At 42.5% G+C, this 24968-nt stretch overlaps 1 protein-coding gene across 1 annotated transcript in view; it reads left to right on the top strand.

Moving 5' to 3' along the window:
* The window catches only part of tmc2b (transmembrane channel-like 2b), a 54300-nt gene extending 30227 nt beyond the window's left edge, over positions 1-24073 (top strand). Inside the window, exons 15-20 of the mRNA XM_034169807.1 lie at positions 9960-10027; positions 14556-14795; positions 19420-19545; positions 23159-23237; positions 23338-23467; positions 23631-24073. Coding sequence (XP_034025698.1) covers positions 9960-10027; positions 14556-14795; positions 19420-19545; positions 23159-23237; positions 23338-23467; positions 23631-23854 — 867 coding nt within the window. The 3' untranslated portion in view covers positions 23855-24073. The remainder of the gene's footprint in view (positions 1-9959; positions 10028-14555; positions 14796-19419; positions 19546-23158; positions 23238-23337; positions 23468-23630) is intronic.
* Positions 24074-24968: the final 895 nt, after the last annotated feature.

Genomic DNA, 24968 nt, shown 5'->3' with positions numbered 1-24968 from the left:
TGATAGATTTCAGTCGGGAATGCAAGTCTAAAGAGTTGTGTGCCCGCCCCCAAAGTAGGGTGCCACGGGTTCCCGGGTAACTGCTAAAATCGAACCCTGCTTGTAGCTATTCAGCAGCAGGATACCCTCACGACGGCCGACCAGAACAATATCAAACAGGTTTGATTTTCATTCGACCATAGGATTAGCGATCAGGAGGTGGTCGTGAGATGTTAAATGCAGCTTGTTACTCCATGTACACTACACGATGCAGGACGCACGATTAACCTGAAACTTGGTCCAAAAAAATTCTCACACAAATGAAAAAATCATCTGAAAACGGGCCAAAACTCGCACAGTGTAAAGCCAACATTTATGTGTCAAGACAATATTGAGTGCACGTTTTACAACATCATCAAACGTGCGCATGGCACTAATAAAATGAGCGCAAAACATTTTGCGATGACACTTCCAGGGCTCCGTAAAAATGCCTGTTTTTAACAAATAAAAAATGAAATATTTTACAAAGGCACATTTATCTGTAAACACCAACACATGACACACGTCACATTAACGTGTTGGTTTACATAATGAATGACTGAACCAATCAGTGTTTAGCAGAGGCACTTTTACGCAGAATCCTTTGCAATCTGTCTGTGTTTGTTACAAAACCTTAGAATTAGTGCTTTATTCAACATTAAAAGATATATGTTACATTTTAACTTTGTACAAATGACAGAATTGACATTAATGGAGTTATTCTATCAGTATTCACACCAAACCATAAGTCAGAATGACTATTTTCTAAGACCTCCGCCTGACCGGAGTGTTGTGATTGGTAGAGAGCTGGCTTTGTGGCTGCTCTCAGCTTGCCTCTGTGCTAAAAGTTGTGTAGTAAACAAGAGCTTCCAGCAGGGGGCAGGATGTTCAAACATAGAAGTGTGGGCTCGTTTGGATCTTTTGTCGCTTTTGATGCTTCCAAAAGCAATTGTGGTGTTAAAACTCAAATTCAGCTTGTTAGTAGTTGCAAATGTACCAGAGACAATACTGGAATTTATCGGTTATCTGTAACTTCTGATACATTTGGGTGGTTTATCGGTTTATCTTTATCAAAGATAACTTTTTAGTTATCTGATTATCTGTTATCGAAGTAAATTTTTTGGTTATCTGTGCCCACCACTGTCTTTGGAACACCAGCAGCTGTGTGTGTTTCTCCAGTTGAAACTAGAGTTGCGTCAGGAAGGGCACCCGGCGTAAAACTTGTGCCAATTACCAATGCGGATCTGGCTGTATCCTCTGTGGCGACCCCGAACAAAACCGGGAGCAACCGAATGAACAACAACATTCATGCAGCTGTATGCGGGTTAATTTTGTATACCTTTGTGACCTCTGCAGAATGTCTCCTGCCTTGATTGAAACTCTCGGAGCTCATCAGGGTGGTAACAGCCAGTGTATTTCCCCATGACCCTGCACTGGTAAAAAAGAGGCATTAAATTCAGTCATCGTATGGATAAACAGCTCATAATCTATCTGGAAAGATGGCACCACGTGAATGTTAGCTCACTATGCTCACTGGGAATAAAATGTTTAGAACTATTTCTTGACTTCACTAAAACATGGTGAAAATACTGTCACGTAAATAATATCCAACCAAGGAAAACCATCTTAGCTCTAGTGCAGTTTACAAGAGAGCTAATATTAATTCATCCACAGACACGTTACCTCCGTGGCAGATCCTGCATTGCTCTGATGACTACCCAAAGACAAAGGATTACTCCTTTGTCTTTATTACCCAATGCAGCTATGGTGTTCTACTAGCAGGATGTGTAGTTTGCCCGTTAAGCGGGATTTAACCGGAACTATTTAAAGGACATGGCACAAGTTATTTAATGTCCAATTTCGCAATACATCAATGTATTCATGATTGTAATGGTGATGGCTCAAATTTACAGAGGATGTACAGATAGGAGACGACACAGTTCACGCTGAAACTCTGACACTGGTGCCTGTGTCACAGGATGATATTTTACTGCCGTTGTGAACATGGATGTGCATGTGGAATGTCTCCACAACGCTGTTTTTACAGACTGCCTGTACATGTAGATGGACTTTTAACATGGGAAAAAGTCAGAATACGTTATTTTCAGGAGATAATGGATTTTCTATCTACCCTGCCAGAATCAGGAGAGAAATTTGTGAGGAGCTGACTGTGGAGCTGCAGTGGGACAACCTTCTCTGTCAAGTCAAGTGGATTTTTATTGTCATTTCAACCATGTACAGTACATAGTGAGACGAAACAACGTTCCTCCAGGACCAAGGTGCTACAATATACAATATACAATAAATACACGGGACCACATTAGTGGGGAGGACGTGGTAGGATGTGGCGCAGGGAGTATAATTTTAAACAGATTTAAACAATTTTAAACAGTATAGTTTTAATCAGACCAGACTCTGGCTGTTCAGGAGTCTGATGGCTTATGGGAAGAGTTCAGGAGTCGGCTTGTGGGAAGAAGCTGTTACACAGCCTGGATGTGTGGGCCCGGATGCTGTGGTACCTTTTTCCAGATGGTAGGAGGGTGAAGAGAGTGTGTGAGGGGTGTGTGTGGAAGCGGTGGGCACAGATAACCAAAAAATTAACTGGCATCAAAAGCGGTAAAAGACCTAAAGAATAAGCAAAAATGTTTGACCATGCTGCCCCCTGCAGGAAGCAGTACAGACAAATCCTGAGAGCATCCACGAAATCAACTCTTTACTAATCATATTCATTTTTCTTTTAACATTCTGCCCTTGGTGGAAGCTCTTGTTTACAACAGCACTCTCACCACAGAGACAGACCGAGAGCAGCCATAAGGCCAACTCTCTATCAATTTCAACACTCCGGTCAGGCGGAGGTCTTGAAAAATAAAGTCATACTAACTTACTGACGGCTGACGACACCTGGCTGTTATGGGCATACTCGATCCAGGCCAGATGGGTACTCCAGGCCGCCGGGTGCGCGGCTGTCACGCAACGCAGGGCCTGCTCCATCTCCTGATTGGCCCGTTCTGCTTGCCCGTTGGTCTGGGGATGGTACCCGGATGAGAGACTCACCGTGGCCCCCAGTTCCCGGCAGAAGCTCCTCCAGACGTGCGAGGAGAACTGGGGACCGCGATCTGAGACAATGTCTGTTGGGATCCCATGCAGCCGGACGACGTGGTGAACCAGGAGGTCCGCTGTCTCCTGGGTCGTCGGGAGCTTCGGGAGGGCCACGAAGTGGGCCGCCTTGGAGAATCGGTCCACTATCGTGAAGATGGTGGTGTTGCCCTGGGACGGCGGGTGACCCGTGACAAAATCCAGGCCGATGTGGGACCAGGGGCGATGGGGCACCGGCAGCGGCTGGAGCAGACCCGAAGCCCTACGATGGTCAGCCTTGCCCCTGGCGCAGGTGGTGCAGGCCTGGATATAATCCCGGACGTCGGCCTCTAGGGACGCCCACCAGAAGCGCTGCCGGACAACTGCCACGGTTCTTCGCACCCCTTGATGACAGGAGAGCTTAGAGCCGTGACAGAAGTCCAGGACTGCAGCCCTAGCTTCTGGTGGGACGTAAAGTCTGTTCTTCGGCCCAGTTCCGGGGTCCGGGCTTCGTGCCAGGGCCTCCCGGACGGTTCTCTCTACGTCCCAGGTGAGGGTGGCCACGATAGTGGACTCCGGGATGATGGGTTCCGGTGGATCCGACAACTCCGTTTTGACTTCATCTTCATGTACCCGGGACAAGGCATCCGATCTCTGGTTCTTTGTCCCGGGACGGTAGGTGATCCGGAAGTCAAAACGGCCGAAGAACAGTGACCAGCGGGCTTGCCTGGGATTCAGCCGCCTGGCGGTCCTGATATACTCCAGGTTCCGGTGGTCAGTGAAAACCGTGAATGGCACGGACGTTCCCTCCAACAGATGTCTCCACTCTTCAAGAGCCTCTTTCACCGCAAGGAGTTCTCGATTGCCGACGTCATAGTTCTGTTCGGTCAACCTGCGGGAAAAATAGGCACACGGGTGAAGGACCTTATCGGTCTTCCCGCTCTGGGAAAGCACAGCTCCTATCCCTGAGTCCGAGGCGTCCACTTCAACCACTAACTGGTGACTAGGATCGGGCTGCACCAGAACGGGTGCAGACGAGAAGCGCCGTTTCAACTCCTTGAACGCGGCATCGCAACGATCCGACCAGGTGAAGGGAACATTTGGTGAGGTCAGGGCTGTCAGGGGGCTAACTACCTGACTGTAGCCCTTAATGAACCTCCTGTAGAAATTAGCAAAGCCGAGGAACTGTTGCAGCTTCCTACGGCTAGTGGGTTGGGGCCAGTCTCTCACCGCCGCAACCTTGGCCGGATCAGGAGCGACGGAGTTGGGGGAGATGATAAACCCCAGGAAGGACAAAGAGGTGCGGTGGAACTCACACTTCTCGCCCTTCACAAACAGCCGGTTCTCCAACAACCGCTGCAGGACCTGACGTACATGCCGGACATGAGTCTCAGGATCCGGAAAAAAGATGAGTATATCGTCTAGATATACGAAGACGAATCGGTGCAGGAAATCCCGCAAGACATCATTAACTAATGCTTGGAACGTCGCGGGGGCGTTTGTGAGGCCGAACGGCATGACCAGGTACTCAAAGTGACCTAATGGGGTGTTGAATGCCGTCTTCCATTCGTCTCCCTTCCGGATCCGAACCAGGTGATACGCATTTCTAAGATCCAGTTTAGTAAAGATTTTGGCTCCATGCAGGGGGGTGAACACGGAATCTAATAATGGCAACGGGTATCGGTTGCGAACCGTAATCTCATTCAGCCCCCTGTAATCAATACATGGACGAAGTCCGCCATCTTTCTTGCCCACAAAAAAGAAACCTGCCCCCATCGGGGAGGTGGAGTTCTGGATCAGCCCGGCAGCTAATGAGTCCCGGATGTAGGTCTCCATTGATTCGCGCTCAGGTCGTGAGAGGTTGTACAGCCTGCTGGACGGGAACTCAGCACCTGGAACCAAATCAATGGCACAATCGTACGGACGGTGCGGGGGAAGGGTGAGTGCCAGATCCTTGCTGAAGACGTCAGCAAGATCGTGGTACTCAACCGGCACTGCCGTCAGATTGGGCGGGACTTTGACCTCCTCCTTAGCCTGGGAACCGGGTGGAACCGAGGATCCTAAACACACCCGATGGCAGGTTTCGCTCCACTGAACCACCACCCCAGACAGCCAATCGATCCGGGGATTGTGCTTTAACATCCATGGGATGCCCAAAATCACGCGGGAGGTGGCAGGAGTTACAAAAAACTCAATCTCCTCCCGGTGGTTTCCAGACACCACCAGAGTTACTGGTGGTGTCTTGTGTGTGAGTAAAGGGAGGAGGGTGCCATCTAGTGCCCGCACCTGCAATGGCGTAGGAAGCGCCACCAGAGGGAGCCCTACCCCCTTTGCCCATCTGCTGTCTAGCAGATTCCCTTCTGACCCCGTGTCCACCAGTGCTCGGGCTTGAAGGGTTAAATCCCCGCTCAGGATTGTGACTGGGAGTCGTGTGGCAATTTGTGTGTGTCTCACTTGAATGTCTTGTCCCCCCCTTAGCCCAGTCTCTAAGGGCGAGTGTTGACGTTTTGGCCGTTTGGGGCAGTCTCTCTGTGTGTGCTCTGTTGAGCTGCAGAGAAAACACTCTCCACGGATCAACCTTCCCATTTTGGCCCTGTGCGTCTCCCTAACAACGTCAACAGGGGGAGCTGTTGCCCCACAAAGCGCTGCGGCTGTGGAGCGTGGGGAGGGCGGCCCCTTTTCGAACCCGGAAGGGAGAGGGGCGGCGCGTATCCGGTCACGTCCTTCGCCTCGCTCCCGACGGCGTTCCTCTAACCGATTGTCTAATCGTATAACGAGATCAATAAGCCCGTCTAAATCCCGCGGTTCGTCCTTAGCCACCAGGAGCTCCTTTAGGACCAACGACAGTCCGTTTACGAAGGCGGCGCGGAGGGCAGTGTTATTCCAGCCGGACCTCGCAGCCGCGATGCGGAAGTCGACTGCATAAGCAGCTGCGCTCCGGCGCCCCTGTCTCATTGACAGCAGCACGGCTGAAGCGGTCTCTCCTCTATTTGGGTGATCGAACACTGTTCTGAACTCCCTCACAAACCCATCATATGTCAGAAGGAGCCGTGAATTTTGCTCCCAAAGCGCTGTAGCCCAAGCGCGTGCCTTGCCGCGAAGCAGATTAATTACATAAGCTATCTTGCTAGAATCAGTCGCGTACATGACAGGACGTTGTGCGAAGACGAGCGAACACTGCATAAGGAAGTCCGCGCACGTCTCCACACAACCTCCGTACGGTTCTGGAGGGCTTATGTATGCTTCAGGGGAAGGTGGGAGGGGTCGTTGAACGACCAGTGGAACGTCACTGTTACGCACAGGGTCGACAGGAGGGAGAGCCGCAGCAGCGCCCTGAGGGCGCCTCCACCTGCGCGGCGAGAGCCTCCACCCTGCGGTTAAGGAGGACGTTCTGCTCGGTCATTAAATCCAACCGAGCCGTGAAAACGGTGAGGATCCGCTGCAACTCACCGATCATTCCTCCTGCGGGCGCCTGTGCGCCCTGTTCTTCCATTGGCCGTTCAACAGCCGGTTGACGCCCCTCGGGATCCATGACGTTGGCCGAGATATCCTGTTGGGAAAGTGTAAGTACACGGACCCACAACAGGGGGCGCAAATGAACGGACAATGGAATAGGTCAAATAACAACACTTTATTGTTGCGAACGTGCACAACAAACACAACAGATTACACAATAGATCAAAGGTCAAATTACAAGGTGTCGTGTGGGCAGGCTCGAAGATAGGAGACACCTGTCCAAAGCAGAACCGGAACCACACGATTTCCTCCGCCACCAGACCCCGGGAATACTGGAGCCGCCAAGTCCCGAACTCCCAGGTGGCCACTGCCTCCGCGTGTCGGACCTGGTACTGCTGGCGAGGAACAAAAACACAATTAAACGTGGGTGCGTCTGCACCCAGCAATCTGCACGGCAGGGAAGCTACCTCCACCTCTCGTTGGAGAAAAAGTCTGTTATCACTCACAAAAATCACAAAAAGGGCTTTCTATCAAGCAGTCAGGCTGAGGATATTACCTTTCAGGTAGAACGATATCTCGGCAAAGAGGTGGAGATGACGTCTTGCTGATATACCGATGCAGATCAGATGAGTGGTGACAGCTGTCACAGGTGATGAGTGTCAGCTGTCACCCCGGCTGCTCCTGTGAGGCGGCAGCGCCCTCTGGTGCCTGGAGCCCGCACTCCAGGCAGGGTGCCCTCTGGTGGTGGTGGGCCAGCAGTACCTCCTCTTCAGCGGCCCACACAACAGGTCATAACAGCTTTAAAAATGTTTTTCACTGTTCAGCTTAGTTTAGTATGTTATCGGTCTAAAAGTTATTGGACGGTAATTCATCGGAAGATAATTCATCCATGATGGTTTTTAAACTTATCTAAAAAGATAATCCGATAATGAAAACATTATCTTCGATAATTATCTGTTATTGGATTATCGGAAGTGTGCCCACCACTGGTGTGTGGTCATCCACAATGCTGGTTGCTTTGCGGATGCAGCGTGTGGTGTAAATGTCCGTGATGGTGGAGAGAGACGCACCAATGACGATCACAATCCACTGCAGGGACTCACGATCCGATGTGGTGCAGTTCCCAAACCAGGCAGTGATACAGCTGCTCAGGATGCTCTCAGTGGTTCCTCTATAGAATGTAGTGAGGATGGGAGATGGTAGATGTGCCTTCTTCAGGCTCCGCAGGAAGTAGAGGCGCTGATAGGCTTTTTTTGTTATGGTGCCGATGTTGAGGGACCAGGTGAGATCCTCTGCCAGGTGAACTCCAAGGAACTTTGTGCTCTTGACGATCTCCACAGCAGAGCCGTCGATGTGGAGTGGAGGGTGATCATGCTTGGTCTTCCTGAAATCAACAACCATCTCTTTGGTCATCGTGCATGATCTGTGTGTGACAGCTTCTTTGATGAAGTAGACATGGACATTATTCTTCAGCTAGGGATCATGTGCACTGTGCATGAAGACTTCTTAGATGGAGTGGACTTTACATATTTAATCTTGGAAATCATTCTACAAGTGGGTGAGTGCCCTGTTCAGTTTTTTTTTTCCTTTTGTATTTTCTTCTCCTCAGTGGAGCTGGTAGGCTTTGTTATTTTTATTTTACGTTGAGAGAGTCTGTCAGATTTTGGCTCTTGATGTGAGCAGAGTCTATTCTATAACAGAACATCACTCTGCTTTATCTCCATTATAGCTCCCTTTGTGAACGTGCACGCGGACCTCTCAGCTCTTTTTCAGGCTGCCTGGTCACATATATGTATTTCTTAGATTTTTTTCACAGTTATATCGATGACAACATTTATAAGTGTGCACAAAGCTGAGCATCTAGCAGAGATTGTTTTTAACAGGCTGTGTTCATGATGAACGTGCACCTGCACTAAGTCTTCTCACAGTAGAGAGCAGCAGCTGCTTTTACTGTGACTGCATCAAAATCAACAGTTATCACTTAAAAACAGGTCATCATAACATGACATCACACTTATGTAAACTTTGCATTTAATCTTAACGTTCTTAACGTTAGCAGCTACATTCCATTCAAATGGAATGGTTTCATAAAAGCTACATAAATGATGTTAGAAACAGTCCGGAAAAGGAGTACTTGCGAGTACTTTGTTTTCAGCAGTCTCCGTAGCTGTTTGCTGCAAAAGCCGTATACTGTGAAACCAGTCACAGAAGTGCACAAAGTAACCCCTAACTAACAGCCTAAATCTAAGTTATTATGATTTCAGTGCGACATGTCCTTTAACTATGTTACACCTGTTAGTAACACCTGTTAGCATAATAATAATAATACATTTTATTTGTATAGCGCTTTTCTAGAATCTCAAAGACGCTTCACAGACACATTAATAAATAACAATATATAGGGTTAAAATGCAAAAAAACAAAAAAAAAACATTAAAACAGGTTAAACATTAAAAGCAGTCTGATGAGTGTTTAGATCATTAGGCAGGATGTACTCAGCTATTACACACCACTGTGTGAGTGTACACGTAGCACAGCTCATGCAGGAGTCACGTAGGTCTGATACATCAGATGTATCGGATGTACAGGGACATCTGACAAGACAGGAGATCTCGAATGCTCAGAGAAACTAGACACTGCAAGGAGATGTTACTTACAGACAGCAAAGGGGGGGCACAAACATCACTTGTGTGTTTGTTTTGTATTTCATTTAATGGAGACGTTCACTTTTTTACAATCGTAGTCATATTAAACTAATGATTAAACTTTGAGTGCTCACCAGGCACCTTTAACAATTGCTTCATATTACAGAAATCTGTTTTTATTCTAAACTGCTGTAAAAGAAATACAGGAGTATCAACTGGTAACATTTATTATAGCTCTCTAAGTGAACCCAAACTGAGTTTTCTGCCATAAAGTTTTTTTAAGTGTAGTTATTAATGCATTAATAAATGTTATAATTACTTACATGTCTTACTGATTATATTATTATATTTCAATAGGCTTATTTGCCCACTAGTGGTATTCATACTGTAAATGTCCACTGAAGACACATCTGCCCTTGTTGGTCAGTGTTCAGTTAAAGCTGTACCACCTCTGTTTTTTTTTATTTATCTTAAAGATTCAAGTCATAAAAGGAATTTTCTTTGACACTGCTAGATTTTTTAAAATTAGCCTTTACATAAGGGATTCATAAAATGATATTGCCAATATGATCAAAATTTGCACTAAGGAAAAAATTCAAGTGGCCAGATGCCATGAACTGCATTTGATAGCGACATCAGATCACATGGTGGCTCCCCTCAACTTGCGTGAAGGATCCTGGGAATCACATTAATATGGCTCAGGTTATAAAAAGTGAACTTAGCCTTTAAGTGATGATACTAATCATGCTGTTGTATTTATTCCAGCCTTCATATGGAGAGTTTGATATTAGTGGAAATGTGCTCGGGCTGATCTTCAATCAAGGAATGATATGGTGAATCATATCTGCTTTATTTATTTAATTTTCTTTCTCTGTATGACTTAAGATATGCTTTTCTGCTGCAAGGAGATAAAAAATAAACAGTAAGTATATATACAAACTATTGTACACACGAAAACGAACAAACTAATCTCAAGTACCAATCTTACAAAATCTAGGAATAACATTTTTATGAAAATTGGTAGTTTGGTGTGTCTTTCCTCACAGAATGATTAAATGAAAAATATTGTGTATCATCAGCATAATGATGATACCATTAAAACATTATGGCAGAGGTAAACTTTTACACAGCTGACATTGGTAAAACATTTCAGTCTATATCTTCCAACCGGCACAATACGGATGATACCCACATACATTAACTTGAATTTATCATTAAGCGCTGCAGTGTTGATTTCAAGAAACCAGAATGAGAAATGCAAACCCCATGCAGATGCATTATTTTTACTGATGTAGCTTTTGTTAACTAACGTGGTATTTTTACGTTAGCATGTACAAATGTTATATATGTATAATGTTAAATATTTATTTCTGTGTTTTACACATATTTTAATAAAATGTAATATACAGTGCATCCAGATAGTATTCACAGTGCTTCGGTTTTTCCAGATTTTAGATTCTTGTAAATTTATTTAATAAAAAAATAAATAAGAAATCACACGTACATAAGTATTCACAGCCTTCACCATTAAGCTCAAAATTGAGCTCAGGTGCACCTTGTTTTTACTGATCATCCTTGATGTTTCTACACCTTCACTGAAGTCCACCTGGAGTAAATTCAGTTGATCGGACATGATTTGGAAAGGCACACACCTGTGCATGTCAGAGCACAAACCAAGCATGAAGTCAAAGAAATTGTCTGTAGACTTCTGAGACAGGATTGTCTTGAGGCAGAAATCTTGGGAAGGGTACAGAAACATTTCTGCTGCTTTGAAGGTTCATTTCATTTCATTTATATAGCACCAAATCACCACAAAGTTGCCTCAAGGCGCTTCACACAAGTATGGTCTAACCCAGTGGTGTCCAATCTATTCCAGAAAGGGCTGAGAGGGTGCAGGTTTTCTTTGCAGCCACTGACTTCAGCAGGTGATTTCACTGATGAACTCATCCCACCTGTTCAAAGTGATGTTAATCAGTGAAATCACCTGCTGAAGTCAGTGGCTGCAAAGAAAACCTGCACCCTCTCGGCCCTTTGTGGAATAGTTTGGACACCACTGGTCTAACCTTACCAACCCTCAGAGCAAGCACACAGGTGACAGTGGTAAGGGAAAAACTCCCTCTGATGATTTGACAAAGCAACCTCAAGCAGACCAGACTCAAAGGGGTGACCCTCCGCTTGGGCCATGCTACGACACAGATTTTGAGAGTCCATGCCGGTGCACAGGATGGGCGGCTTGCAGAAGAAAACACCACTCCCATCTCTCAAACAGAGAGAAACAGAATCAGGCATCAGAAAGACAACAAATACAGTATAATTTGTCAGAATTAAGCAGAAAATAAATAAATAAATAAAAACAAACCCCAGAAGAAATACAAAGGTGATCGCCATCCACTAGCCCTAAGCTTCACTAAAATACCCAGACTTTAGAAAAAGTTGAAGCCATGGCCCAATCTCTTTATTAATAAATGAAGGTTCCAGTGAACACAGTGGTCTCCATCATCCATAAGTGGAAGAAGTTTGGATTCACCAGGACTTTTCCTTGAGCTGGCTGCCCATATAAACTGAGTGATCGGGGGAGAAGGGCCTTAGTCAGGGAGGTGAACAAGAACTTGATGATCACTCTGTCATAGCTCCAGCATTCCTCTGTGAGAGGAGAACCTTCCAGAACGACAACCATCTCTGTAGCAATCCACCAATCAGGCCTGTATGGTAGAGTGGCCAGACGGAAGCCACTCCTTAGTAAAAGGCACATGGTAGCCCACCTGGAATTTGCAAAAAGGCACCTGAAGGACTCTCAGGCCATGAGAAACAAAATTCTCTGGTCTGATGAGACAAAAATGTAACTCTTTGGTGTGAATGCCAGGCGTCATGTTTGGAGGAAACCAGGCATCATCCCTACAGTGTAGCATGGTGGTGGCAGCATCATGGTGTGGGGATGTTTTTCAGCACCAGGAACTGGGAAACTAGTCAGGATGGAGGGAAAGATGAATGCAGCAATATACACAGACATCCTGGCTGAAAACCTGCTCCAGAACGTTCTTGACCTCAGACTGGGGCGACGGTTCATCTTTCAGCAGGACAGTGACCCTAAGCACGCAGCCAAGATATCAAAGGAGTGGCTTCAGGAGAACTCTGTGAATGTCCTTGGTGACCCAGCAAGAGCCCAGACCTGAATCCGTTTGAACATCTCTGGAAAGATCTGAAAAATGGCTGTGCACCGATGCACCACATCCAACCTGATGGAGCTTGAGAGGTGCTGCAAAGAGGAATGGACAAAACTGTTCAAGCTTGTGGCATCATTTTCAAGAAGATTTGAGGCTGAAATTGTTGCCAATAGTGCATCAACAAAGTATTGAGCAAAGGGTGTGAATAATTACGTACATATGATTTCTTACTTTTTTCATGTTGACATTATTGGGTGTTGTGAGTAGAATTTTGTGGGAAAAATTAGTTTATTCCATTTTGGAATAACATAACATGGAAAAAGTGCAGTGTTGTGAATACTTTCTGGATCCACTGTATATACAATAAAATTTAAACATATTCCCTGTGAAAGTATTTAAGTTCAGATGTTATGTAAATTATTTCCTAAGACTTTATTCATCTGCTCACAAAATGTCAAAATTCATTTATACATTTTTGATTTCTGAATGTTTAAAACAACTTCATCTTTTGGATCCTAGATACAAACATAATCCAGATTAAATTCAGACAGTTTTTGAGAACTGTCTACGCCACACAGATTTACCATAGAGTGTCATACTGTTTATATTTCTTTGTAACTGATGTAAATGAAGTTCAAGACATATTTAGTGACTTGGAAATGTCCATGTATCCATACCCTGACTTTTCAGAAGAAAACTGGCAATTAAATTATTTACAGGTATTATACCAAAATGGCTGATTACTTATGTAACCCATCATATTGTCTTTTATATTTTAATTAATTTATACCAAGTTGTAGAGATTTACTTTGAGTTTGCATCTAAGGAAGATAATTTTAGAATTTGTTTATGTTGAGAAGGCTGATTTACTTTTTGTATTTGAAACTGTCAGGTTCTTGGTTTATGGGTTGTTTTTGTGCTTCATCTGTCTCTTGCCCTGTCTCTGCTCAATCTTTCTGCTTGGGTTTTCTCTGTCCTGTTGTTTCTTGCCTTTCTCTCCTGGTTCGTTGGTGGTGTCTCCCTCTGTCTGGCCACACCCCTGTTCTGGGAGTTTATCTACACACCTGTTCTGAGTTTGCAGTTAATCACCTGGGTACTTTTAAGCCTCACAGTTTGTCTCTGTCCTTCGCCAGATCGATGCACCTTGTGCCTTCCTTCCAGCTCAGTTCTTGTTCTCTTGCCTTGCTTTGTTTGCCTCATCGGTTTTTGATTACCTGCCTGCGTACTCCGACCACGCCTTTTCACCTGATGTTTTGGATCCTGTTGCTCTGTTTGGACTGCCTTTCTGTGTCGGGACGTCGGGAGGGACACGTGGTCAGGCAGGCGCGAACGATCCTGCTGTGACGGTTTGAGAGTGAGGAAAGCCACCAAGACACAAAGACAACCCAGAAGTTGTTACAGGCTTCTGTGGCTGTGTAGAAATTGTGCATTGTGCATATTTTGCATTTTGTATCCCCAGTTATACAACTTCATGATGAAGTGGTACAGAGGAGGATTTTATTAAAAAGAAAACCTGAAAGTTCAGCTACAATTTGTCCTCCTGTCCTGTGCACCAACAGCATTTCTTGTATATTCGTTTTTGTGAATTGTTCTGTAATTTGTGCCTGTAGCATTGCCCAAGCAGAGGGTCACCCCTTTGAGTCTGGTCTGCTTGGGGTTTCTTCCTCAGAGGGAGTTTTTCCTTACCACTGCTGCTCTGGGGGTTAGTAAGGTTAGACCTTACTTGTGTGAAGGGCCTTGAGGCAACTCTGTTTGGCACTATATAAATGAAAATAAATTGAAATTGAAAATTTGTCAGAAGGTGTGCATGCGCGGTGGTCGCAGCGTGTAATGGTCCAAAAACGTATGGAACCAAATTTGCACGTGACATACAAAGCGCCAATGAAATGACAAAGATCCAGTCAGCCGTTATATAATCAAAATTAGACCCAGTTTGCTGTAATGAAGCAGAGTATTCTTTCCAATACAATGGCGGCGGGATCGGCACCATCTAATGTGTCTATAATTCACTAAGTAATGTTTAAACTGCTTTGGATGTTGACAGCTTTAAATATTTTACATCACAGGCAGAATGTTGCAGGTTATTCAAATCAAATAAATTAAATTACTGCATGTGTTTGTGACAAATGTGGCTAAAACGTAACATGGTATAGATTGTGATGTCAAATAAAGGTGCTAACCATGCTCTTATCCTCAGGATGGGAGCATTCTATGCTCCAGGTCTGGTGGGTCTGAACGTTTTACGCCTCCTGGTCTCGATGTACTATCAGTGTTGGGCAGTGATGAGCTGTAACGTACCTCATGAACGAATCTTCAAGGCCTCACGGTCCAACAACTTTTACATGGGCCTGTTGCTGCTTGTGCTGTTCCTGAGCCTGCTGCCTGTCGTCTACACCATCATGACTTTGCCCCCCTCCTTCGACTGTGGCCCATTTAGGTCAGTGCAAACTAATGAAGTATGAAATTTCAAGGTAATTTTTACTGACTGCACAAGCCAGGACGTCACAGGTCTGCTGCAAAGCTCGTTGTTGGACTCCTTGTAAATGCTTGATTTTGGTGTGAAATATTCACAATTTCCCATCTTCATTGTGCCACCATAAGTCCAGACATTCATGTGTGATTCTTGAAATTTGAAATTTTTCAAAATCAGATTGTTGAAAAACTGTGATTTTAAAAAATCTGAATGTGCTAAATATAATGACAGTAATCAGAGAAAGTTGGAGCCAGATTGATGAAGAGTACTGTTTGTCACTCATTAAGTCCATGCCTCAGAGACTGCAAGCTGTTATAAAAGCCAGAGGTGGTGCAATAAAATACTAGTGATGTGTTGGAGCGTTCTTTTGTTTTTCATGATTCCATAATTTTTTCCTCAGAATTGAGTGATTCCATATTTTTTTCCCTCTTGGTCTAAAAAAGTAACCGTTACTGACTGCCACAACTATTTTTTCTTGATTTCTTATAGTGTTTCTTAAAGCCAGAAAGTTGCCATTTGAAATGACTTTAGTTTTGTGTCATGTCTGTGATCTGCTTTTTTTTTTCTACAAAATTAAACAACTGAATGAACATCCTCCGAGGCCGGTGATTCCATAATTTTTGCCAGGGGTTGTATTTGGTGGCTTCACCACAGATTTAATTTGGTTCTAACAGATGAATGCTTTGAAAAATCAAATAGAATTGTGAATTTTCATTAAGACTGGACAAAATTTGTGGGCTGTAAAATCAGTGGTGGAAAATCTGGGTTGCAGGAAATTGAGACGGTGCCTCAATTCAAAAGCCACATCATTCGGCTGCATTCCTGCAAAGGATACAACAGGTGTATCCTCTGCAGTCCAAACAATCCCAAAAGTCATTGTACAACTTTTTTTTTTCATAAAATGGTTGGTAAATTTAAAAATAATGCAATGCTAAAATGCCCTCGGCCGTATAAGTATTGCAATCTTTATAATTTGCAGTTGTTTAATTAATTATTAAGAGCCTATTGTCTTACGTACAATTTGTACATGCTCAATAAAGCCCCTCAAGTAATCAATCAATCAAAAACAATATTTATGTTTTAGGAGCGGAAGTTGTGCAAATCAAGGGATATTTGTTTATTGTTGTGCATTTCCAGGTTATTAATGAGACAAATTTAACTCCATAGGAATTAGCTTTGAGTTAGTGGACGTTAGCATGTGCACTAACATCTGCAAAATGACTTGTAAATGACTCCAGAGGTGTTATCAGGTTACAAAAACAACATTTTCAGTTTTAGAAGTGTTTATGTCTCACTAGCTTTTACATAATGTATGACAAAGAGGATATATTTACACACAAATGAAATCAAGTTTTGCAGCTAGCTACCAGCCTGTGATGTCACCATGCTAACGTCCGCGACATGTCTTGTAAATAATATCTGAGGTGTTATTAGGTTTCAGAAACAGCATTTTCAGTTTTAGAAGTGTTTATTTCTCACTAGCTTTTCCATAATATATAAGAAACATGTATATAAACACACAAAACAAAGTTATTTGGGAGAGAGCAGCCACTGGCATCACGGTGCAGCTCTACAGTGGTTGGCTGTCACGCCTGCCACTCAAAAACAAAACTGAACAGATTGAAAGAGAATGTGACTTTTTAACCTCATAAAATAGGTTGAGGTTAGGCATCTTTAAACTTGTCCATTCTTTGTCCCAAGAATGTTCCCTGTGAATTTGAAGGCTCAGGCAGTGATAGGACTGGACATATGCTGAGCACAGACAGACGGATGGACGGACAGACGAAAAGCCTTCATAATACCTGATGGCCATATTTGATGGCCTTGGGTAAAAACAAAAGGACAATTTGAGGCTCCATATATACAATTATAAATAAATGTGTATAAGAATTGAAAAAATTACTTAACAGGGTTCTCCATAGAAATTTTTAGTATTGCGGTGCTGTTGCCAATTATCACCCGAGACAGCGTGCGTTGCGAGTCATTTTGACTGGTTTTAGATGCACTGAATGCAAGTATTATAGACAAAAAAAAAAAAAATGACACTTATGTTGTAATATCAAAGTTCTTTTTTGCATTTTTCTAAGTTAATAAAATAAATAACATTGAAAAGTTTAAAAACATTAATATTTGATGGACATAGCTTTGCTCTTTTCTTGAAAAATGACACACTGTACCTTTAATCCAGTAAGACAGGCAGGGCCGCTGCTAAGGTTTTGGAGGCCCTGTTCATAATAGGATAACAAGTGCATAAAATATGCATCAGTTTAGGTTTTCTGTTTAACTGTAAAACACTTCATTATATTATGTTATCTACTATCCGGTGTATTCCATAATGATAGGAAAACTACATGAAACCATTATATTATATTAAATTATGGACACATAGAAAAATACCTAAATATTAAAATGCTCAATACTACACATCAAGCAAAACAGTGGTGGCATTGTGAAACCATACACAACCACAACAAATGCTAAAGTTTACCAGCAGGTGTCACCCTTTCCTCACCATAAGGGGGAATGGAGCACTCTACAGTACCCCCACCAACTAAACTGCGTTTCTTTCCAGCATTCTGCTGACTGCACGCAAGCATGCATGTCTATTTTAAGCAGTGGATATGTAATTTACATACATATGCCTTAAATAAAAGTTCTGAAATTATTCTCACTATTCTTGCTCCAGACTCCTGCTGTCGCTTCATTGTTTAATTGTGGCATAGTGGCAACTTGTCGTCTCGTGTCAGTATCGAATGTGGGCTAGCAGTGCTACTTCAGTTAGGCACAGGGTTGCCAGATTGGGTGTTTTCCCATCCAATTGGTTTGTTTAGGGTAAAAATATGGCACTAGATGAGTTTTTTGTATAGAATTGCCACACACATTTTAAAAATCAGTTCAAATTGCACAGGATTTAGTGCCTCCATGCATTTTTGAGCATTTATTGGACTGGAAATCATCACATCTGGCAACCCTGGTTAGGCGACACAGCGAACAGAGAAAGACGTAAACAGGGCTGTACCATTTCAGGGAATCGGGGCGGGGGTGCATGGGAGCTTTATATTAGGCAAAAAAACCTGTTAATTTGCCCCAATTAAGTAATGGGGTAGGGGCCTACACAATGTTTAAAGACAAAAAAATGATGGGCCTATTCATAAATAATTCATATTGATTTTGAAATGTAATAATGTAATAATTTCAACACATTTTTCAGTCAATTGGAGGCCCTGCAAACTAGTGCAACATGGTTGGTGCCCCACGCAGGCTGCGTAGTCTGCTGTCATGTTGATAGTTTATCTTTTTTTTTTTTCCAACATTTTTGAGAGGGAATGCATACTTATTAAAAAAAAAAATATATATATATATATATATATATATATATATATATATATAAACCCCCTAATTGTCTTGTTTGAAGTGCTAAATCTGGACTGATATGATTGTCTAATCAGAATCAATTTTATTGCCAAGTTCTCACATACAAGTAATTTGATCTGGTGTCACTGGTGCATAAACAACAATAATAAAAAGAAAATTAAAAATAATTCTGGAAGAAGTAAAGGAGTAAATCTGCTCTTTTAAAAATGAAATCCTGGATGAAAAACTTTCTGAATCACTTTTTCACACTTTACTGTTTCACTGAGGCTGTGTGGTGAAGATGATGGTTGATTAAAATTGCTTCGCTGCTTTTTTACAGCGTGTAGCGTCTGCTGTTCACACCTTTTTCTCTCTCTCTCTCTGTGTGTGTGTGTGTGTGAGGGAACAAGAGACTTGTCACTCTCACACTGTATTTGAGCAAACTTTGAAAACATGAAGGCTTTCAACTGTAAAAGCCTATAAATTAATTTCTGGAGCTATGCAAGCAGAAGGAGCTGATTTTTTTTTTCACTGATAGATCACGTGCTCTCTGAGCTGCAGCACTGTGGCTCTGCTCGGCTCTCTGCCGGCGGGGGAATGCTGAGCGGGCAGTTCAGCACAAACAGTCTAGCTGGATTTTAGAAAACTATCTGAGAGCAGAGAATAATATAACAGCACTGTGATAACACTATAATGGCGTAACACCATTGTTCCTTGTCTGGGGAGAACCCTGCTCAACTATGGGCTATGCCCATGACGCTACTTGTCATGTGCAGCTGTCACGGTTGCCAGGCGACAAGTAGGAAAATGCTCCATGGGCTAAATTGTCTCATTTCAGAAAGGTTAGTATCTTCATAGGATGCAGCCTTAGAGAAAGGTCTGGCTGTAAAATTTGGAAAAAGTGGATCTTTACTCTAGACTGGAAACAGCCAAACAGGTAACCTTCACTAACCTTAATTCTATCCCTAACTCAAATGATCAAACAAGAAGAAGAAGAAAACAACAACAAAAAAAAAACAGTTGATGTGGCCTCTGAGTGTTGAGCCAGTGGAGTCATGTGGTTCCAGTTTCCACTTGTTCCAATAGCAGGCCACTCTGCAGACACACCCTCTTCAAATTTTATGTGATGTGATGAATGGATGGATGAATGCATGATTTTACATCTCCCATCCGAGGCAATTACTGTCACACATCTCAGCACAGCAGTATATTTGTTCTGTTTTGTGTCTCGTAGTGGCCAAGAGAAGATGTATGATGTTGTCATGGAAACTATAGAGCGGGACCTGCCATCCTTCATAGGGAACATTTTCTCATATGCCACCAACCCTGGACTTATCATGCCTGCTGTTCTTCTCATGGTGTATGTATCACGTGACTGTAGAATTCAAATATTGGTGCTTTCTGTTCAACCTGAAAATATAAATGTAAAGTGCGAGCCCATGTAGCAACATCCCACTGCAACTCTTTCAACAAAGAAACTTTTCACACCACATATTTTGTCTGAGTTATTTTCATTAGTTACTTCCTCCAAACCATCAACATGTCTATTAGACCCCATTCCTACCAGGCTGCTCAAGGAAGCCCTACCATTAATTAATGCTTCGATCTTAAATATGATCAATCTATCTTTATTAGTTGGCTATGTACCACAGGCTTTTAAGGTGGCAGTAATTAGACCATTACTTAAAAAGCCATCACTTGACCCAGCTATCTTAGCTAATTATAGGCCAATCTCCAACCTTCCTTTTCTCTCAAAAATTCTTGAAAGGGTAGTTGTAAAACAGCTAACTGATCATCTGCAGAGGAATGGTCTATTTGAAGTTTCAGTCAGGTTTCAGAATTCATTATAGTACAGAAACAGCATTAGTGAAGGTTACAAATGATCTTCTTATGGCCTCAGACAGTGGACTCATCTCTGTGCTTGTCCTGTTAGACCTCAGTGCTGCTTTTGATACTGTTGACCTATAAAATTTTATTACAGAGATTAGAGCATGCCATAGGTATTAAAGGCACTGCGCTGCGGTGGTTTGAATCATATTTATCTAATAGATTACAATTTGTTCATGTAAATGGGGAGTCTTCTTCACAGACTAAGGTTAATTATGGAGTTCCACAAGGTTCTGTGCTAGGACCAATTTTATTCACTTTATGCATGTTTCCCTTAGGCAGTATTATTAGAAAGCATTGCTTAAATTTTCATTGTTACGCAGATGATACCCAGCTTTATCTATCCATGAAGCCAGAGGACACACACCAATTAGTTAAACTGCAGGAATGTCTTACAGACATAAAGACATGGATGACCTCTAATTTCCTGCTTTTAAATTCAGATAAAACTGAAATTATTGTACTTGGCCCCACAAATCTTAGAAACATGGTGTCTAACCAGATCCTTACTCTGGATGGCATTACCCTGACCTCAAGTAATACTGTGAGAAATCTTGGAGTCATTTTTGATCAGGATATGTCCTTCAATGCGCATATTAAGCAAATATGTAGGACTGCTTTTTTGCATTTGCGCAATATCTCTAAAATTAGAAAGGTCTTGCCTCAGAGTGATGCTGAAAAACTAATTCATGCATTTATTTCCTCTAGGCTGGACTATTGTAATTCATTATTATCAGGTTGTCCTAAAAGTTCCCTGAAAAGCCTTCAGTTAATTCAAAATTCTGCAGCTAGAGTACTGACGGGGACTAGAAGGAGAGAGCATATTTCACCCATATTGGCTTCTCTTCATTGGCTTCCTGTTAATTCTAGAATAGAATTTAAAATTCTTCTTCTTACTTATAAGGTTTTGAATAATCAGGTCCCATCTTATCTTAGGGACCTCATAGTACCATATCACCCCAATAGAGCGCTTTGCTCTCAGACTGCAGACTTACTTGTAGTTCCTAGGGTTTTTAAGAGTAGAATGGGAGGCAGAGCCTTCAGCTTTCAGGCTCCTCTCCTGTGGAACCAGCTCCCAATTCAGATCAGGGAGACAGACACCCTCTCTACTTTTAAGATTAGGCTTAAAACTTTCCTTTTTGCTAAAGCTTATAGTTAGGGTTGGATCAGGTGACCCTGAACCATCCCTTAGTTATGCTGCTATAGACTTAGACTGCTGGGGGGTTCCCATGATACACTGAGTGTTTCTTTCTGTTTTTGCTCTGTATGCACCACTCTGCATTTAATCATTAGTGATTGATCTCTGCTCTCTTCCACAGCATGTCTTTTTCCTGATTCTCTCCCCTCAGCCCCAACCAGTCCCAGCAGAAGACTGCCCCTCCCTGAGCCTGGTTCTGCTGGAGGTTTCTTCCTGTTAAAAGGGAGTTTTTCCTTCCCACTGTCACCAAGTGCTTGCTCACAGGGGGTCGTTTTGACCGTTGGGGTTTTTCTGTAATTATTGTATGGCATTTGCCTTACAATATAAAGCGCCTTGGGGCAACTGTTTGTTGTGATTTGGCGCTATATAATTAAAATTGATTTGATATTTTTCATTATACAAATAATGAGTGTTCGCCTCTTTGAATGGAGTAGTCCATCTTTCAATGCATGAAAATATTATTTCAATGTATAATTGGAAAACATTCATTACTTGTTTTATATGACACCTAAATAATTAGGCAGGTGAAAAAGTACTAGCTTCCTTGTATTATGGACACTTTTTTTTACGATAAGGTAGTTTAGTTGTTCAGTGTAGCAAAATCTATGGAACCAAAATGAATGGTAAATGATAAATATTAATTTCATTGAAAGAAGGCAAAACATTCATTATTCGTTTTATATAACAGTGAAAATAGATCCTTGTCATTTGAGATTTCATTAATTTATAAACAGAAAAGAGACTTACATTTTGGTGTTCATCATTGGTGCTTAATAGTCCAACATGAACTTACAAAAAACAATTCTGACGATGTAGGCTGTGATGCCATCCACTGACTTTCTGCTTTCCTCACTTCAGCAAAAAAATTGTGTTAGAAATTTGTTCAGCTTTTCATCATAACGTCATTCTAACAGCTCTTCGTGCCTCCATACAGTTACAGCGGAGTGGATTTGGTTTTTTTTTTGTGTGTGTTAGAAGAATTAGCACTGTCAATTAGCTCCTTCAAATTTTCTTTCTTCCTTTAGTCCGTCAGCAAAACAAACTCCACCATGTTTAGCTAAATGCCACCCCCACTAGTGTGGGAGGTGGTCGCAGCGTGCAATCGTACAAAACGTATGGAACCAAATTTGCATGGTAAATGCAACACAACACAAATGGAACGAATAATCCACGTCACGTGACACACAAAGCACGAATCAAATGATAAGGATTTACTCAGCTGTTATATAAAATGGACTATTTCCATACAATGGCACAAATAATCAATGCCATGTGACATACAATCCACCTCTTAAATGTCAAAGAATGTGTATTGAGGTAGTTATATAAATACTATTGCTGCATTTCACTGTACTGTTCATTTTTGGTAAATATTCCTTTTCTTTTGAATGTTGTTTAATTCTGTCACACCAACTTTCTACCCGATGTATTTGGGTTTTTTGGGTTCAGTTATGCTTTTGGCTGCAAACTACAGCAGGTCAAAGTGCTTAGAGAGCACAGTGATGCCGCACTCACACTTCATATCACACACAAAATCTGAACTCATTTCTGTAAAATTAGCCCTTTTCTGATATAACTGCACCAGGCTGCAAATTTGACCTTGATCACTTAACTTGATTGCTGACTGATGTTAACCAAAATCAAATCATTTTCTCATCCATAGGCCCACTGTAATTGGCAAGTTAGATCAAAATCTGATTCAGTGTTCTGAAGATATCTTACTAACATACACAAACTCAAACATACACTAAATTCCTAAAATCAGTCACCACAGTGCAGAGTATACGAATGTGCTCGTATGTGCTCTGTGCCAAACATATTCCAGAATAACACATATGGTGTGACATTGCAGATGGTTTAATTTCATAGACTTTTTTGTGTATAACAGGTTGGCCATCTATTACCTGAATGCAGTGTCAAAGGGCTATCAACAAGCAAATGCTGACCTTAAGAGAAAGATGCAGATGGTTAGTATGATTAATTATCAATGTCTCTCATGCTGTTCCTTGTTGCAAAGTATCAATGTAAAGTAATTAATAAGTGTTTGGATGTCTGGTGATGATTTAGGCTCGAGATGAGGAGAAGAACCGCAGAAACAACAAAGACAGCACCAACCAGGTGATGAAAGACTTGGAGGACCTGATGCCGGACAAGTCTCTGAAACCCACTCCCACTGAGGAAGATCTTCCCCCACCTGGTACATACACGTATACCTTTCTAATCCCAACCATCAGACTGAAAATCACAGCATACATTTATCCAAGATTTGAGATTTGACTATATACATTAGCATATACATAGCATTAAAGCTTGTTCAACTCTGTACTGATCATTTCTTTGGGTTCTATCTGTCCTCTCAGATGTTGTCATTGAGAAGAATGGTAAGTCTCCCAAAGTGAAGCCCGGAGCGGCAGCAAATGGTAAAGGGGTTAATCTGCAAAAGGACGTATCATTGGCTTCTCCAAACCCCAGAGGGGCAGTGACCCGTGCCCCAGGACCCAGAGGAGGACCACCTGGGAATGGCAAGGGGCCTCAACCAGGGCCTGGGAGAGGCCGAGGGCGGGGAGCACCTCCAGGACGATAAAACTCATGATTGAATCAAACTTATGTCAGTAAGAAACATTTGAACAATCAGTACATGGAGTGAAGAAGGAAGAAGTAAGTCCTATACAGGCCCTGAGACCCATTGGTCTCGTTGCTTACCTCCATATACCCATATATGGAGTAAAGTGCTTGAATAATTATTTGGTTGAGTCTAGGGGTTGAATGGAGATCATTAAATTTGGTGGATTTAGACAAACCATTTTTGACCTTGTGCCACAAGAAATTTGAAGCTTTGGAATTATGGGGCCATAACTTGACAATCTATGGTGCATGATCTACAACCCCTGGCAATAATTATGGAATCACCGGCCTCGGAGGACGTTTATTCAGTTGTTTAATTTTGTAGAAAAAAAGCAGATCACAGACATGACAAAACTAAAGTCATTTCAAATGGCAACTTTCTGGCTTTAAGAAACACTATAAGAAATCAAGAAAAAAAGATTGTGGCAGTCAGTAACGGTTACTTTTTTAGACCAAGCAGAGGAAAAAAATATGGACTCACTCAATTCTGAGGAATAAATTATGGAATCACCCTGTAAATTTTCATCCCCAAAACTAAAACCTGCATCAAATCAGATCTGCTCGTTAGTCTGCATCTAAAAAGGAGTGATCACACCTTGGAGAGCTGGTGCACCGAGTGGACTGACATGAATCATGGCTCCAACATGAGAGATGTCAATTGAAACAAAGGAGAGGATTATCAAACTCTTAAAAGAGGGTAACTCATCACGCAATGTTGCAAAAGATGTTGGTTGTTCACAGTCAGCTGTGTCTAAACTCTGGACCAAATACAAACAACATGGGAAGGTTGTTAAAGGCAAACATACTGGTACACCAAGGAAAACATCAAAGCGTCAAGACAGAAAACTTAAAGCAATATGTCTCAAAAATCGAAAATGCACAACAAAACAAATGAGGAATGAATGGGAGGAAACTGGAGTCAACGTCTGTGTAAGAAACGTCAACGTCAACTGTAAGAAACCGCCTAAAGGAAATGGGATTCACATACAGAAAAGCTAAACAAAAGCCATCATTAATACCTAAACAGAAAAAAACAAGGTTACAATGGGCTAAGGAAAAGCAATCGTGGACTG

Source organism: Thalassophryne amazonica, chromosome 5, assembly GCF_902500255.1.
Source record: "Thalassophryne amazonica chromosome 5, fThaAma1.1, whole genome shotgun sequence".
Classification (NCBI taxonomy): domain Eukaryota; kingdom Metazoa; phylum Chordata; class Actinopteri; order Batrachoidiformes; family Batrachoididae; genus Thalassophryne; species Thalassophryne amazonica.
Note: the sequence above shows the minus strand (reverse complement) of the source record. Positions and strands in the feature narration are given on the sequence as shown.